We start from the raw sequence: 12,208 nt of genomic DNA on the forward strand, positions 1-12,208 counted from the left end.
AAACCTTGCAGGGTTTTCTCTCTACTCAAAAGGTACTCCAAAGATGTGCGGGCTAGGTGGATTGGCCATGCTAAATTGCCCCTTCGTGTTAGGGGGACTAGCTAGGGTAAATGTATGGGGATAGGGACTGGATGGGGTTGTAGTTGGTGCACACCTGATGGGCCGAATGGCCTCCTTCTGCATTGTAGGATTCTATGATCTAACTCAGCAAGGTTAACTATAACTGTGACAAGAAATCCCTGGCTGTTCACACCCACCACCAGTGAGAACTGAGAATTTGGCTTTCAGCCAAACGCATGTTCTGTATTACCAAGGATCTGAGGCATAATTCTTGTAACCTTAAAAGTACAAAGTGGGTCACAGAGGAAGAAAAGGGCACAGATTATTCTCTTATTTCGATTGGGCATCAAGTATCAATACGACTGCTGTGGATAGAGGAAAATCATCTGAGATTTACACACCCAAAATGAAATCCATTTGATTTTCTTTCCATGAAAGTAATTCATGGGAAATCAAGCAGTCTTGACCCATGCTCATTATCCTGTGCATGTAAGAGGGAAATATGTCCTGAATCAACTATTGTTCAACCAAGCTTACCAAATTAATATGACTATTTTAATTAATATAATAGTTGCGTAAACTCATCCTTTCCCACTTACACGTGTTATCTAGCACTTTACCTTCAAAGAACAAAGAAAATTACAGCACAGGGACAGGCCATTCGGCCCTCCAAGTCTGCACCGACCATGCTGCCCGACTTAACTAAAACCCCCTACCCTTCCGGGGACCATATCCCTTTATTCCCATCTCATTCATGTATTTGTCAAGACACCCCTTAAAAGTCACTACCGTATCTGCTGCCACTACCTCCCCCGGCAGCAAGTTCCAGGCACCCACCACCCTGTGTAAAAAATCTGCTTCATACATCTCCTTTAAACCTTGCCCGTTGTACCTTAAACTCCCTAGTGCCCCCTAGTAATTGACTCTTCCATCCTGGGAAAAAGCTTCTGACTATCCACTCTGTCCATGCCTCTCATAATCTTGTAGACTTCTATCAGGTCGTCCCTCAACCTCCGTCATTCCAGTGAGAACAAACCAAGTTTCTCCAACCTCTCCTCATAGCTAATGCCCTCCATACCAGGCAACATTCTGGTAAATCTTTTCTGTACCCTCTCCAAAGCCTCCACATCCTTCTGGTAGTGTGGCGACCAGAATTGAACACTGTATTCCAAGTGCGGCCTAACTAAGGTTCTATAAAGCTGCAACATGACTTGCCAATTTTTAAACTCAATGCCCCGAAGGCAAGCATGCTGTATGCCTTCTTGACTACCTTCTCCATCTGCATTGCCACTTTCAGTGACCTGTGTACCTGTATAGCCAGATCCCTCTGCCTATCAATACTCTTAAGGGTTCTGCCATTTACTGTATATTTCCTATCTGTATTAGACCTTCCAAAGTACATTACCTCACATTTGTCCGGATTAAACTCCATCTGCCATCTCTCCGCCCAAGTCTCCAACTGATCTATATCCTGCTGTATCCTCCGATGGTCCTCATTGCTATCTCCAAATCCATCGATTTATTTCATTTATTTCAGTCAGCTTTAAGTAACTTTTACCTGCTTTGTAATCAAACCACATACTTTATATACCAGCAGTGATGAGCCTGGAGAAAGCAGTGAGCAGAAGTCAATTTTAAAGTGACAGTTCAGGTCTCGGATGGTAATATTGCACCCGATCCTGCCATCCCGACGTGGATGTTTTTTGGTGCCTTGGGTTGGGAGAATTGCATGTTGGCCACTTCACGAGATTCGCACATGCGGTCCAGATGCATACGGGTCTCCCACAGCAGGAGACCAGGCGCAGTGGGGACCACGCTGGAAACTGGCGGGAAGACAAGGTAAGTGATTTAAATCTGTTTTTAATGTTATTCAAATGTGATTATCAGGCCCGGCACGGAATCTCCGAGCCCCGACAGCATCTCCCACCCCGCCAGGAGTATTTCACTCCGGTGGGGTTTAGAGTAGTTACCCACTTGCGGGGAACAGCGGGAAATCCCGCCAGAGTTATGGGGAGGCATTTCTAGGCCCCCCAGTGGGTTGGGCGGTGAGGGGGTGGTGCCCCCTGGGCATGGGCACCTTGGCAGTGCCAGTCTGTACCGCTGGCACTGCCCAAGGGGAAAAGTGCCCATGCCCAGGGTGCACCTTGGCACTGCCCACCAGACATCGGGGCTAGCTGGGGGTGGGGCCTTGGGGGCAGTGCCAAGGGGGTGTGGCCTGGGATGGTGCCTATTGTGGGTGGGACCAAGTGATGGGGTCAATGGGGCGGGGCCTATTATGGGCAGGGCCATGGTGCAGGGCCAAAGGGTGAAGCCTGTTGTGGACGGGGCAAAGGGGGCGATTGGGGAGGGTGAGAGTTCCGCTGCCATTCTGCAGATAGGATCGGTCTGGGCTGGTGGGAGGCCAGTGATCGGGGCAAGCTGGGCGGGGGGGGTGAATTGTCTGCCAGGTGTGTCTACCTCCTGGGGGGGGGGGGGCGTCACCGATGGCGGGGTGCGGGGGTCTGCTGGGGGGTGGTGGGGGAGGATTGTCACTGCTGGCGGGGGGGGGGGCTGGAGATTATAGTGCCCCAGGACACGATCGGGCTGTGATCGGGCCGTGAGGGTGTCGCGAGGAGCAGTGCTTAATGCAGTCAGAGGGTCATTACAGAGGGAATGCTGCACTGTCAGAGGGTCAGTACTGAGGGAATGCTGCACTGTCACAGGGTCAGTACTGAGGGAGCGCCGCACTGTCACAGGGTCAGTACTGAGGGAGCGCCGCACTGTCAGAGGGTCAGTACTGAGGGTCCCGGGCTGGCCAGTGATCGGGCTGGCTAGCAAACTGCAGGCTAACAGATTGGGGCCACTGTGCATGCGCAAAGGCCCAGAACTGACAGACTCCGGTGTGAATAGGCCCCGCCCCCCTGAGCTTTTAATGAGATTCACAATTGTGACCTCTGCATTGCACAGAGTGTGGGAGATTCGAGTCTGAACTCCCACGGAAAACACAGTCGTGAATTACATCATTTTTCCCGCCAATTCAGCACATAAAATTTTTTTGGGAGAATCAGACCCACGTTTTCTGCTATGAAGTACAAGGAGATCCTGTTTGTTACTTCCCCATTGCCTGTGTAGATCCTCCAGGGTTCTATCTTTAGACTGATTACACATTGACATTTCAGCATTTTGTAATATTCCATTTGTCCTTATTCTGAGTTTCACTGTGACATGACATTCCACCAGCATGACGTTTGTTTGTTTCTGCTGACCGGTACCAGTCTCCAACTAACAATATTTTAACCCACTGCAGACAGTAATTATTGGAACAATACCTCACACTTATGATTTTTTTCAGTTCATTCAGGGAATACTGCAAAGAAATATTTGTGGTTTCAGATGTTGTGTGCAAGAAAAATGTATGTGTGCAGTGCCTTGAAAGCACCCAGAAAGACCCTTAGTATTTACTCAAAGGGTTAAATTACAAAGTTCACTTTTCCTCATATTACTTCTGGTTCCGTTTTATTAGAGACAAAGTATGCTGCTCCCGATTGCAGTGTTTATTTTACTTCAACGATGAATCACAGGGAAGTCCCTTTGAAAATATTCTGTGTATAAGCAATTATTTCAACTTTGCTGCAACAATATATGCATTTACTGGGAGGAAATCGGTACAGTCCTTAACTGTTCTAAAATATTTAGTCTTGTCTGAAGTTCCTTGAACAGCCTTTTGTTTCACCGACAACCATCATGTCAAACTGCAGCAACAACCTGCCGAGTTCTGAAGATCAGATTAAAGGTAGGACCACGGATTATGGTTTTAAATCTTAAAAGCCATCCAGTCTCCCAGTGTTCACTTTCTGAAAAGGATAGTTTGTGAATCATAGAACATAGAACATTACAGTGCAGTACAGGCCCTTCGGCCCTCGATGTTGCGCCGACCTGTGAAACCAATCTAAAGCCCATCTAACCTACACTATTCCAATATCATCCATATGTTTATCCAATGAACCTTTAAATGCCCTTAATGTTGGCGAGTCCACTACTGTTGCAGGCAGGGCATTCCACGCCCTCACTACTCTCTGAGTAAAGAACCTACCTCTGACATCTGTCCTATATCTATTACCCCCTCAATTTAAAGCTATGTCCCCTCGTGCTAGCCATCACCATCCGAGGAAAAAGGCTCTCACTGTCCACCCTATCTAATCCTCTGATCATCTTATATGCCTCTATTAAGTCACCTCTTAACCTTCTTCTCTCTAACAAAAACAGCCTCAAGTCCCTCAGCCTTTCCTCATAAGACCTTCCCACTATACCAGGCAACATCCTGGTAAATCTTCTCTGCAACCTTTCCAATGCTTCCACATCCTTCCTATAATGCGGTGACCAGAACCGTACGCAATACTCCAAGTGCGGCCGCACCAGAGTTTTGTACAGCTGCAACATGACCTCATGGCTCCGAAACTCAATCCCTCTACCAATAAAAGCTAACACACCGTACGCCTTCTTAACAACCCTATCAACCTGGGTGCCAACTTTCAGGGATCTATGCACATGGACACCGAGATCTCTCTGCACATCCACACTACCAAGTATTTTACCATTAGCCCAGTACTCTGTATTCCTGTTACTCCTTCCAAAGTGAATCACCTCACACTTTTCCACATTAAACTCCATTTGCCACCTCTCAGCCCAGCTCTGCAGCTTATTTATGTCCCTCTGTAACCTGCAACATCCTTCCGCACTATCCACAACTCCACCGACTTTAGTGTCATCCACAAATTTACTAACCCATCCTTCTACGCCCTCATCCAGGTCATTTATAAAAATGACAAACAGCAGTGGCCCCAAAACAGATCCTTGCGGTACACCACTAGTAACTGAACTCCAGGATGAACATTTCCCATCAACCACCACCCTCTGTCTTCTTACAGCTAGCCAATTTCTGATCCAAATCGCTAAATCACCCTCAATCCCATGCCTCCGTATCTTCTGAAATAGCTTACCGTGGGGAACCTTATCAAACGCTTTACTGAAATCCATATACACCACATCAACTGCTTTACCCTTATCCACCTTTTTGGTCACCTTCTCAAAGAACTCAATAAGGTTTGTGAGGCACGACCTACCCTTCACAAAACTGTGTTGGCTATCCCTAATCAAATTATTCCTTTCTAGATGATTATAAATCCTATCTCTTATAATCCTTTCCAAAACTTTGCCCACAACAGAAGTAAAGCTCACTGGTCTATAATTACCAGGGTTGTCTCTACTCTCCTTCTTGAACAAGGGGACAACATTTGCTATCCTCCAGTCTTCTGGCACTATTCCTGTCGACAATGACGACATAAAGATCAAAGCCAAAAGCTCTGCAATCTCTTCCCTAGCCTCCCAGAGAATCCTAGGATAAATCCCATCCGGCCCAGGGGACTTATCTATTTTCACACTTTCCAGAATTGCTAACACCTCTTCCTTATGAACCTCAATCCCGTCCAGTCTAATAGCCTGTATCTCAGTATTCTCCTCGACAACATTGTCTTTTTCCTGAGTGAATACTGACGAAAAATATTCATTTAGCGCCTCTCCTATCTCTTCGGACTCCACGCACAACTTCCCACTACTGTCCTTGACTGGCCCTAATCTTACCCTAGTCATTCTTTTATTCCTGACATACCTATAGAAAGCTTTAGGGTTTTCCTTGATCCTACCTGCCAAAGACTTCTCATGTCCCCTCCTGGCTCTTCTTAGCTCTCTTTTTAGGTCCTTCCTGGCTAACTTGTAACTCTCAAGCGCCCTAACTGAGCCTTCATGTCTAATCTTTACATAAATCTTCTTCCTCTTCACAAGAGATTCAACTTCTTTAGTAAACCACGGTTCCCTCGCTCGACCACTTCCTCTCTGCCTGACAGGTACATACTTATCAAGGACACGGAGTAGCTGTTCCTTGAACAAGCTCCACATTTCAATTGTGCCCATCCTCTGCAGTTTCCTTCCACATCCTATGCATCCTAAATCACGCCTAATCGCATCATAATTTCCTTTCCCCCAGCTATAACTCTTTCCATCGCTAAAGTAAACGTAACCGAATTGTGGTCACTATCACCAAAGTGTTCACCTACCTCCAAATCTAACACCTGGCCTGGTTCATTACCCAGTACCAAATCCAATGTGGCCTCACCTCCTGTTGGCCTATCTACATACTGTGTCAGGAAACGCTCCTGCACACATTGGACAAAAACTGACCCATCTAAAGTACTCGAACTATAGCTTTTCACAATGAATGGAACAATTTTAAGGGTGACCTTCTCATCCTTGGGGTGATCTAAACATGTCACAACTAAAACATTTTTGAGGCATAATCACAGTTAGTGTGCAGGCAAATGCAGCTGCTAAATTGCACACAGCACAATCCCACAAACAATGCTGTGTCTGCTGAAGAGTTAATGGTGGTCAGGGGAATGTCCAGGCCACCTTCAAATACTATAAGAACATAAAGCAGAGGAACAAGAGTTATACAAGGAATCAGAAAGTCTGCATGCAGGTATAGAAATTCTGCTTGCAGGTACAGAAAGTCTGCATGCAGATACAGAATATAACCCTAGAAAGCAAATGCCATATTGGCCTTGCAAAGGGATAGGAATACAAGAATGCAGAAGTCTTGCTATAATCGTACAGGGCTTTGGTGAGACAGGATTGATGCAGGAAGGATGTTTCCCCTGTTTAGGTGGGTGGGGGGACAGTCTAGAACCAGGGGACACAATCTCAGAATGAGAGGTAAGTCATTTAGGACCGAGATGAGGAGGAATTTCTTCAGTCAGAGGATGGTAAAACTTTCACTATAATTTGGGTTGTATCTTCTTCCTTGGTAAAGATGATGCAAGAGGGCTCATTGAGTATGTTTAAAGCAGAGACCTATAGATTTCTATACACCAATGGCATAAAGGGATACAGGTACAATACAGGAAGATGGCGTTGAGGTAGAAGATCTGCCTTGATCTCGTTAAATGGCGAGATCAGACCTTGTCTCCATATCTAAGGAGGGATATACTTTCCTCAAGGCAGTACAGCGAAGATTCGATAGATTGGGTACAAGGATGAGGGGTTGTCCTATGATGCAAGGCTGAGTAAATTAAGCCCATGCTCTCTGGAGTTTAGAAGTTGATCTCACTGAAACAAACAAGGTTCAGAATGGGCTTGACAAGGTCGACACTGACAAATTGTTTCTCCTGTTGACTATATCATATTATATTCCTTATGCCATATTCTTGCTCTCTCACTTACCCTGTCCATATCCTTCTGCCATGGGATCTTTTAGATTAAATTGAACAGGCAGAAAGAGCCTAAGTTTAATGGCTCATACAAAACATAAAACAGGTGGGACATCCCAATCCTAGCTGTCCTTTGGACATTTTTGCAATGGCATGTTGTATTAGTTCCGGGGTCTGTTTCAGGCTTTGGGTCTGTATCAGTTTCAGGGTTTGTTATTTTACTCGGAATCTTTATTAGATGCGGGAACTGTACAGTTTGGACATCCAAACTCCAGGAAAATCTAAAATCCGGCAGAGGCTTCGGTCCCAACATACTGGAATTTGGACATCTTACTTGTACTCGAACACTGTGAGGAGTCGCTCAGGACTGCACTGAAGGGGATCTATGAGTGGGGGCAGAGGACACGGCTGAGATATTCAAAATCTTGAATCTGCCTTTATCAAAGAAGAAGATGCTACCTAAGTCATAGTGAAAGAAGAGGTAGTTGAGACAATGGGTGTAAATGAGGAGGTATTGGACAGGCTGGCTGTGTTTGAAAATGATCATTCACGAGCATCGGAAAAGATGTATCCAAGGACATTGAACGAAGACAGACTGGAAACTTCAGAGGCACTGGCTATAATTGTCCAATCTTTCTCACACTCACAAGTGGTGCCAGAGAACTGGGGAATTACTGAAGTTACATCCTTGTTCAAAAAAAATTGTAAGGATAAGCCCAGCAACTGCAAACTGTTCAGTTTAACCTGGATGGTGGGGACGTTTCAGAAGCAATCATTCAGGACCAAACTAACCTTTGCTTGGACAAATGTGGCTTAATTAATGAAAGCCAGCACAGATTTTTAAGGGAATATTAATTAATGTGCTCGAGTTTTATTGATGAGGTAATAGAAAGGATTGATGAGGATCATGAAGTTGATGTGGTCTACCTGCACTTCTAAAAAAAAGGTAGCCATTCAGTTAAATGGTGGGGCAGGCTCAAAGGGCTGAATGGCCTACTCCTGCTCCTATGCTCCTCCCAGCAGCAGTAAACCTAAGAAGAGGAGTTTTGATGTTGGTAGCTTAGTGGGAATGCCACTGGGCTAATTCTCCAGAGACATGAGTTCAAATCCGCCATGGCAGCGGAGGGAATTTAAATTTAATTAAGAAATCTGGAATAAAATGCTAATCTCATTAATAATGATGATAAAACTGCTCAATCGTCATTAAAAAAAACAATCCATTTGCTTTACTAATACCCTTTTGGTGAGAAAATCATCCATCCATCTCTGGCCTGGCCTACACGTGGTTCCAGCTCCACAGCAATGTAGCTGACTCTTCCCTGCCCTCTGAAATAGTCCAACAAGCCACTTGGTTTCATCAAGCTGCTATGCCACATGGACTGTGCCAATCCAAGTAGGTGATTCACCACCACCTTCTCACTTAGGGATGGGTAATCACTGCTCGCCTTGCCTGCCATGCTCACGTCACAAGAACAACTAAAGAAAATTAGTGATCCAAAATTGCCCTCAATAAGAAAATGAGGACCCCAAGGTGAAAATGCCAGTGGTGGAGTCATATGGCCAAGTGATATTCCCATTTGGTGGCCTGCTTGCCATTTAGCCCATAGAGAATTTAGTCCATCATGTCAAGAGCATTCCTTATATGTTGGTTTACTAGACACACACAATGGAGGGAACTTCAGAGTAATTTATTTAACTTTCACATGGATCGACATTTAGTATAAATCAATATTGAATACACTATTAACCTCAAGCTTTGATTAAATTTTCAATTGTGATGCATTTAATTTTCTTCTCTCAATAGGTCTCACTAATGCTGACATTGCCTTTATGGTCATACTCAATATTGTAGCAGTTGCCACTTACGCGATTTTCTTTGAACTATGGACCTATTTACACCATAACATCGAAAATGACTTAATCAGGGAGAAGACTCTATTGGTGCTTGGCTTATTCCCTGTAAGTAGCACGCTCTGATTAAGTGTTATACAGATGCATTATACAGATACTTGTGTTTGCAGTGATATTTGCACATTATGATTCAGCTGCTTTTAGGTATTAATGGTGATAAAATTTCAAAACACTGGCAATAGTTACTGTAAGGAATCTAACAACACCAGGTTAAAGTCCAGCAGGTTTATTTGGTAGCAAATGCCACTAGCTTCCACATCAATAGTTACTGTAAACAGAGGATGATATTTCCATCATCTTTGGTTCCTGAATATTCTGTTAGGAATGGGCTAACTGCAACCTTCCACTTTAGACCTAATTTGTATGTTAATTGTACTCACCGGGATATATAAAGGGGTTACAGGTGGCACTGGAGGGGGCAGGTGTATACGTGGAGCTGTAAAAGAGAATAAAGTGAGTTTGGGAAGAAGCTGGATTTGCGTCATCTTTTCTTACTGGACTGCAACTGAGAGGCTCAACATATTCTACATTAAAATTCAAATCATTCAACTTGTAAAATAAGGTGGAAGTTCTTCCACGATTGTATTGAATATTCTTGGTGCCATTTCTGACATTTGGGAGCAAAATGTGAAGTTTTACTGCTGGCTAGGAGGGTGCAGCAGCTGTTAAAATGGAGCCACCCCATTTCCCACTTTGTTCCCAACAGTATACGATCTTAACCCCATTGGTTTATATGGCAAATGGGGTGGCTGGCAGACAAGTGCTTCATGGGTGTGTTAATTTGGTCCTTTGCGGTCAATGGGACCCTATGGCGTTTTATCTGCAGCCTGAGTGGGGGAGCTGCCGTGTCTTTTCCGCTAGGGTGTAGCAGCTCAGCAGATATGTGGGAAGGATGAAGAGGAACTCCATGCAAGTGAAAGTAAATAACTGCCTGAGTCGTGTCAGCTGGCAGTCTCTCTGTTTTAGGAAAGAAATTGGCCAGTTGGAGCCCAGGACTGATGGTCCTGAGACTTAGGACAAGTGGACTCAGATTTGCTCAACTCCCCTTCCCATCTTAAACCCACTGGGTTAAAATTGATCCTTTGGTTGGGTGCAGTTCCAATGGTGTTAACACCTTGCCCAAGGGACTGCTCTTTATATGTGAACCTAGCCGGTGGGAACTGGCTGTTTCTGTGCATTACACCTTCTTTTGGGAGGGATGTAGAGTGCAAAACAGGGCACCAAGGCCCACTGCCTGAAAAACCCAATTTAATACACGTCGGAATGTATGTGAATAGTTTAAATTGTTAAAAAACTACATACGCTGCTTATTTTCAGCCCTAATTGTCTATGATGAGTTTAATGAGCAATGTGCAAATCCAGCAATTTCTTAAAAACAACAGACAAGATGATATTAATGCAACATAAAGGATGGAGTGGCAGAATTCTACTGGCAAATTCTGTAGATTCGCAGCTCAGGAAATATCTCTCAATCCCCTGAACTTGCTGGCTAATTTGTCCATTAATAATGGTGTGTACTTTAACATGCCATTATTTTTCCAGCAAGTTTCGATGCCAGTATGCAATCAAATAAAATTCACACAAATGCGCTTTCCAACAGAGTTCACTATAATTCATAGAATCCCTACAGTGCAGAAGGAGGCCATTCAGCCCCTCAAACCTGCACCAACAACAATCCTCCCCAGACCCTATCCCTGTAATCCCACGTATTTACCCTGCGCCCTGCTAGTCCCCCTGACACTGAGGAGCAATTTAGCATGGCTGATCCACCTAACCTGCACATCTTTGGAGTGTGGGAGGAAACCAGAGCACCTGGAGGAAACCCATGCACACACGGGGAGAACGTGCAAACTCCACACAGACAGTCGGAATTGAACCTGGGTCCCTGGCGTTGTGAGGCAACAATGCTAACCGTGCCGGGTGAGGAGTGTTGGGAGACCAGCAGCATTGAAGAACAATTGTCTCCCTGGCTGAAATTAACTAACTAAACGTGGATCAAATACATTACAAAAAATAAAATTCCATCCCTGTTATTATCTATTTTATTGTTTAAAGCACTTGTACATTTTTGTCCTTTGAGCATCTACAAATGTAAAAGTGACTCATATTGTGGAAAATGGTGTTGAGTATGGATTGATATTTTCATTACAGCTAGGTGCAATTTAAGTGTAGTTTCATCGAAATGCATTTCGCGTGTAGTAACTAGTTTTGGTAGTGTAAATAGTGAACTTTCAGCAAAAGCTCATGTTTTCTTTTACTTAGGTAACCACCGTTGCCTACCAATTGGGGATGTTTGTTCCACGAGCTGGAACCTTGGTTGACTTTGTGGCAGCTGTGTAAGTATAATTAAAACAGTACTTTTGTGAACTCAGTTTTCGCCCCTAATCTGATTTTTTTCCCCCTGCTTTATAGTTACGCATGTATCGCTTTGTTTGGTTTCTTCCACCTTACTGTACGTTACCTTGGCGGAGTAACTGAAGCCATTGATAAGCTGCAGTATGTGGACGCTGCACTAAATGTGGGACCTTGTTGCTGTTGCTGCACCTGTCTTCCAAAAATCAGGATAAACAGGTAAACACGTTTATTCATGATTGTTTTATTTTTCATGTAATAAATGCCTTCAATATTCTCTAATAAGAATTAAGTATACACAGCAGAGGGTAGATTTGATGAATTTTCACACCTCACATTTTCTGGTGGTAGTATTTATTCGCAATTTGGCTGAACGCCCCAGTAACAAAGCTCCACACTGGGAGTACGACTCCATAAAATCCACCATTTAAACAGCTTTTGGAGCAATGTGTCCATACTCACAGTGAAACCAATCACCAGCAAATAAAATGGGATCGAAATATAATGACATCTATCCTATTCATTCTGCAGTGTATTTATTATCAAGAAGAATGGGTTATTGTGGTGACTTGAGACCATAAATAAGGTAGTCAAATGCATTGTGCAAAAGAAGGAACTTCTTTATGCAAGTGAAGAATAAAGTT

At 44.2% G+C, this 12,208-nt stretch overlaps 1 protein-coding gene across 2 annotated transcripts in view; it reads left to right on the plus strand.

Annotated features, from left to right (window-relative positions):
- The first annotated feature begins 3,578 nt into the window (after positions 1-3,578).
- Positions 3,579-12,208, plus strand: part of LOC144489295 (organic solute transporter subunit alpha-like) — a 34,450-nt gene continuing 25,820 nt past the window's right edge. For both annotated transcript variants that reach the window (XM_078207165.1, XM_078207164.1), the window contains exons 1-4: positions 3,579-3,832; positions 9,106-9,260; positions 11,475-11,548; positions 11,625-11,783. In XM_078207165.1, the coding sequence (XP_078063291.1) occupies positions 3,784-3,832; positions 9,106-9,260; positions 11,475-11,548; positions 11,625-11,783 (437 nt within the window). In that variant the 5' untranslated portion in view covers positions 3,579-3,783. The remainder of the gene's footprint in view (positions 3,833-9,105; positions 9,261-11,474; positions 11,549-11,624; positions 11,784-12,208) is intronic.

The sequence above is a fragment of the Mustelus asterias genome, unplaced genomic scaffold, assembly GCF_964213995.1.
Source record: "Mustelus asterias unplaced genomic scaffold, sMusAst1.hap1.1 HAP1_SCAFFOLD_2103, whole genome shotgun sequence".
Classification (NCBI taxonomy): Eukaryota; Metazoa; Chordata; class Chondrichthyes; order Carcharhiniformes; family Triakidae; genus Mustelus; species Mustelus asterias.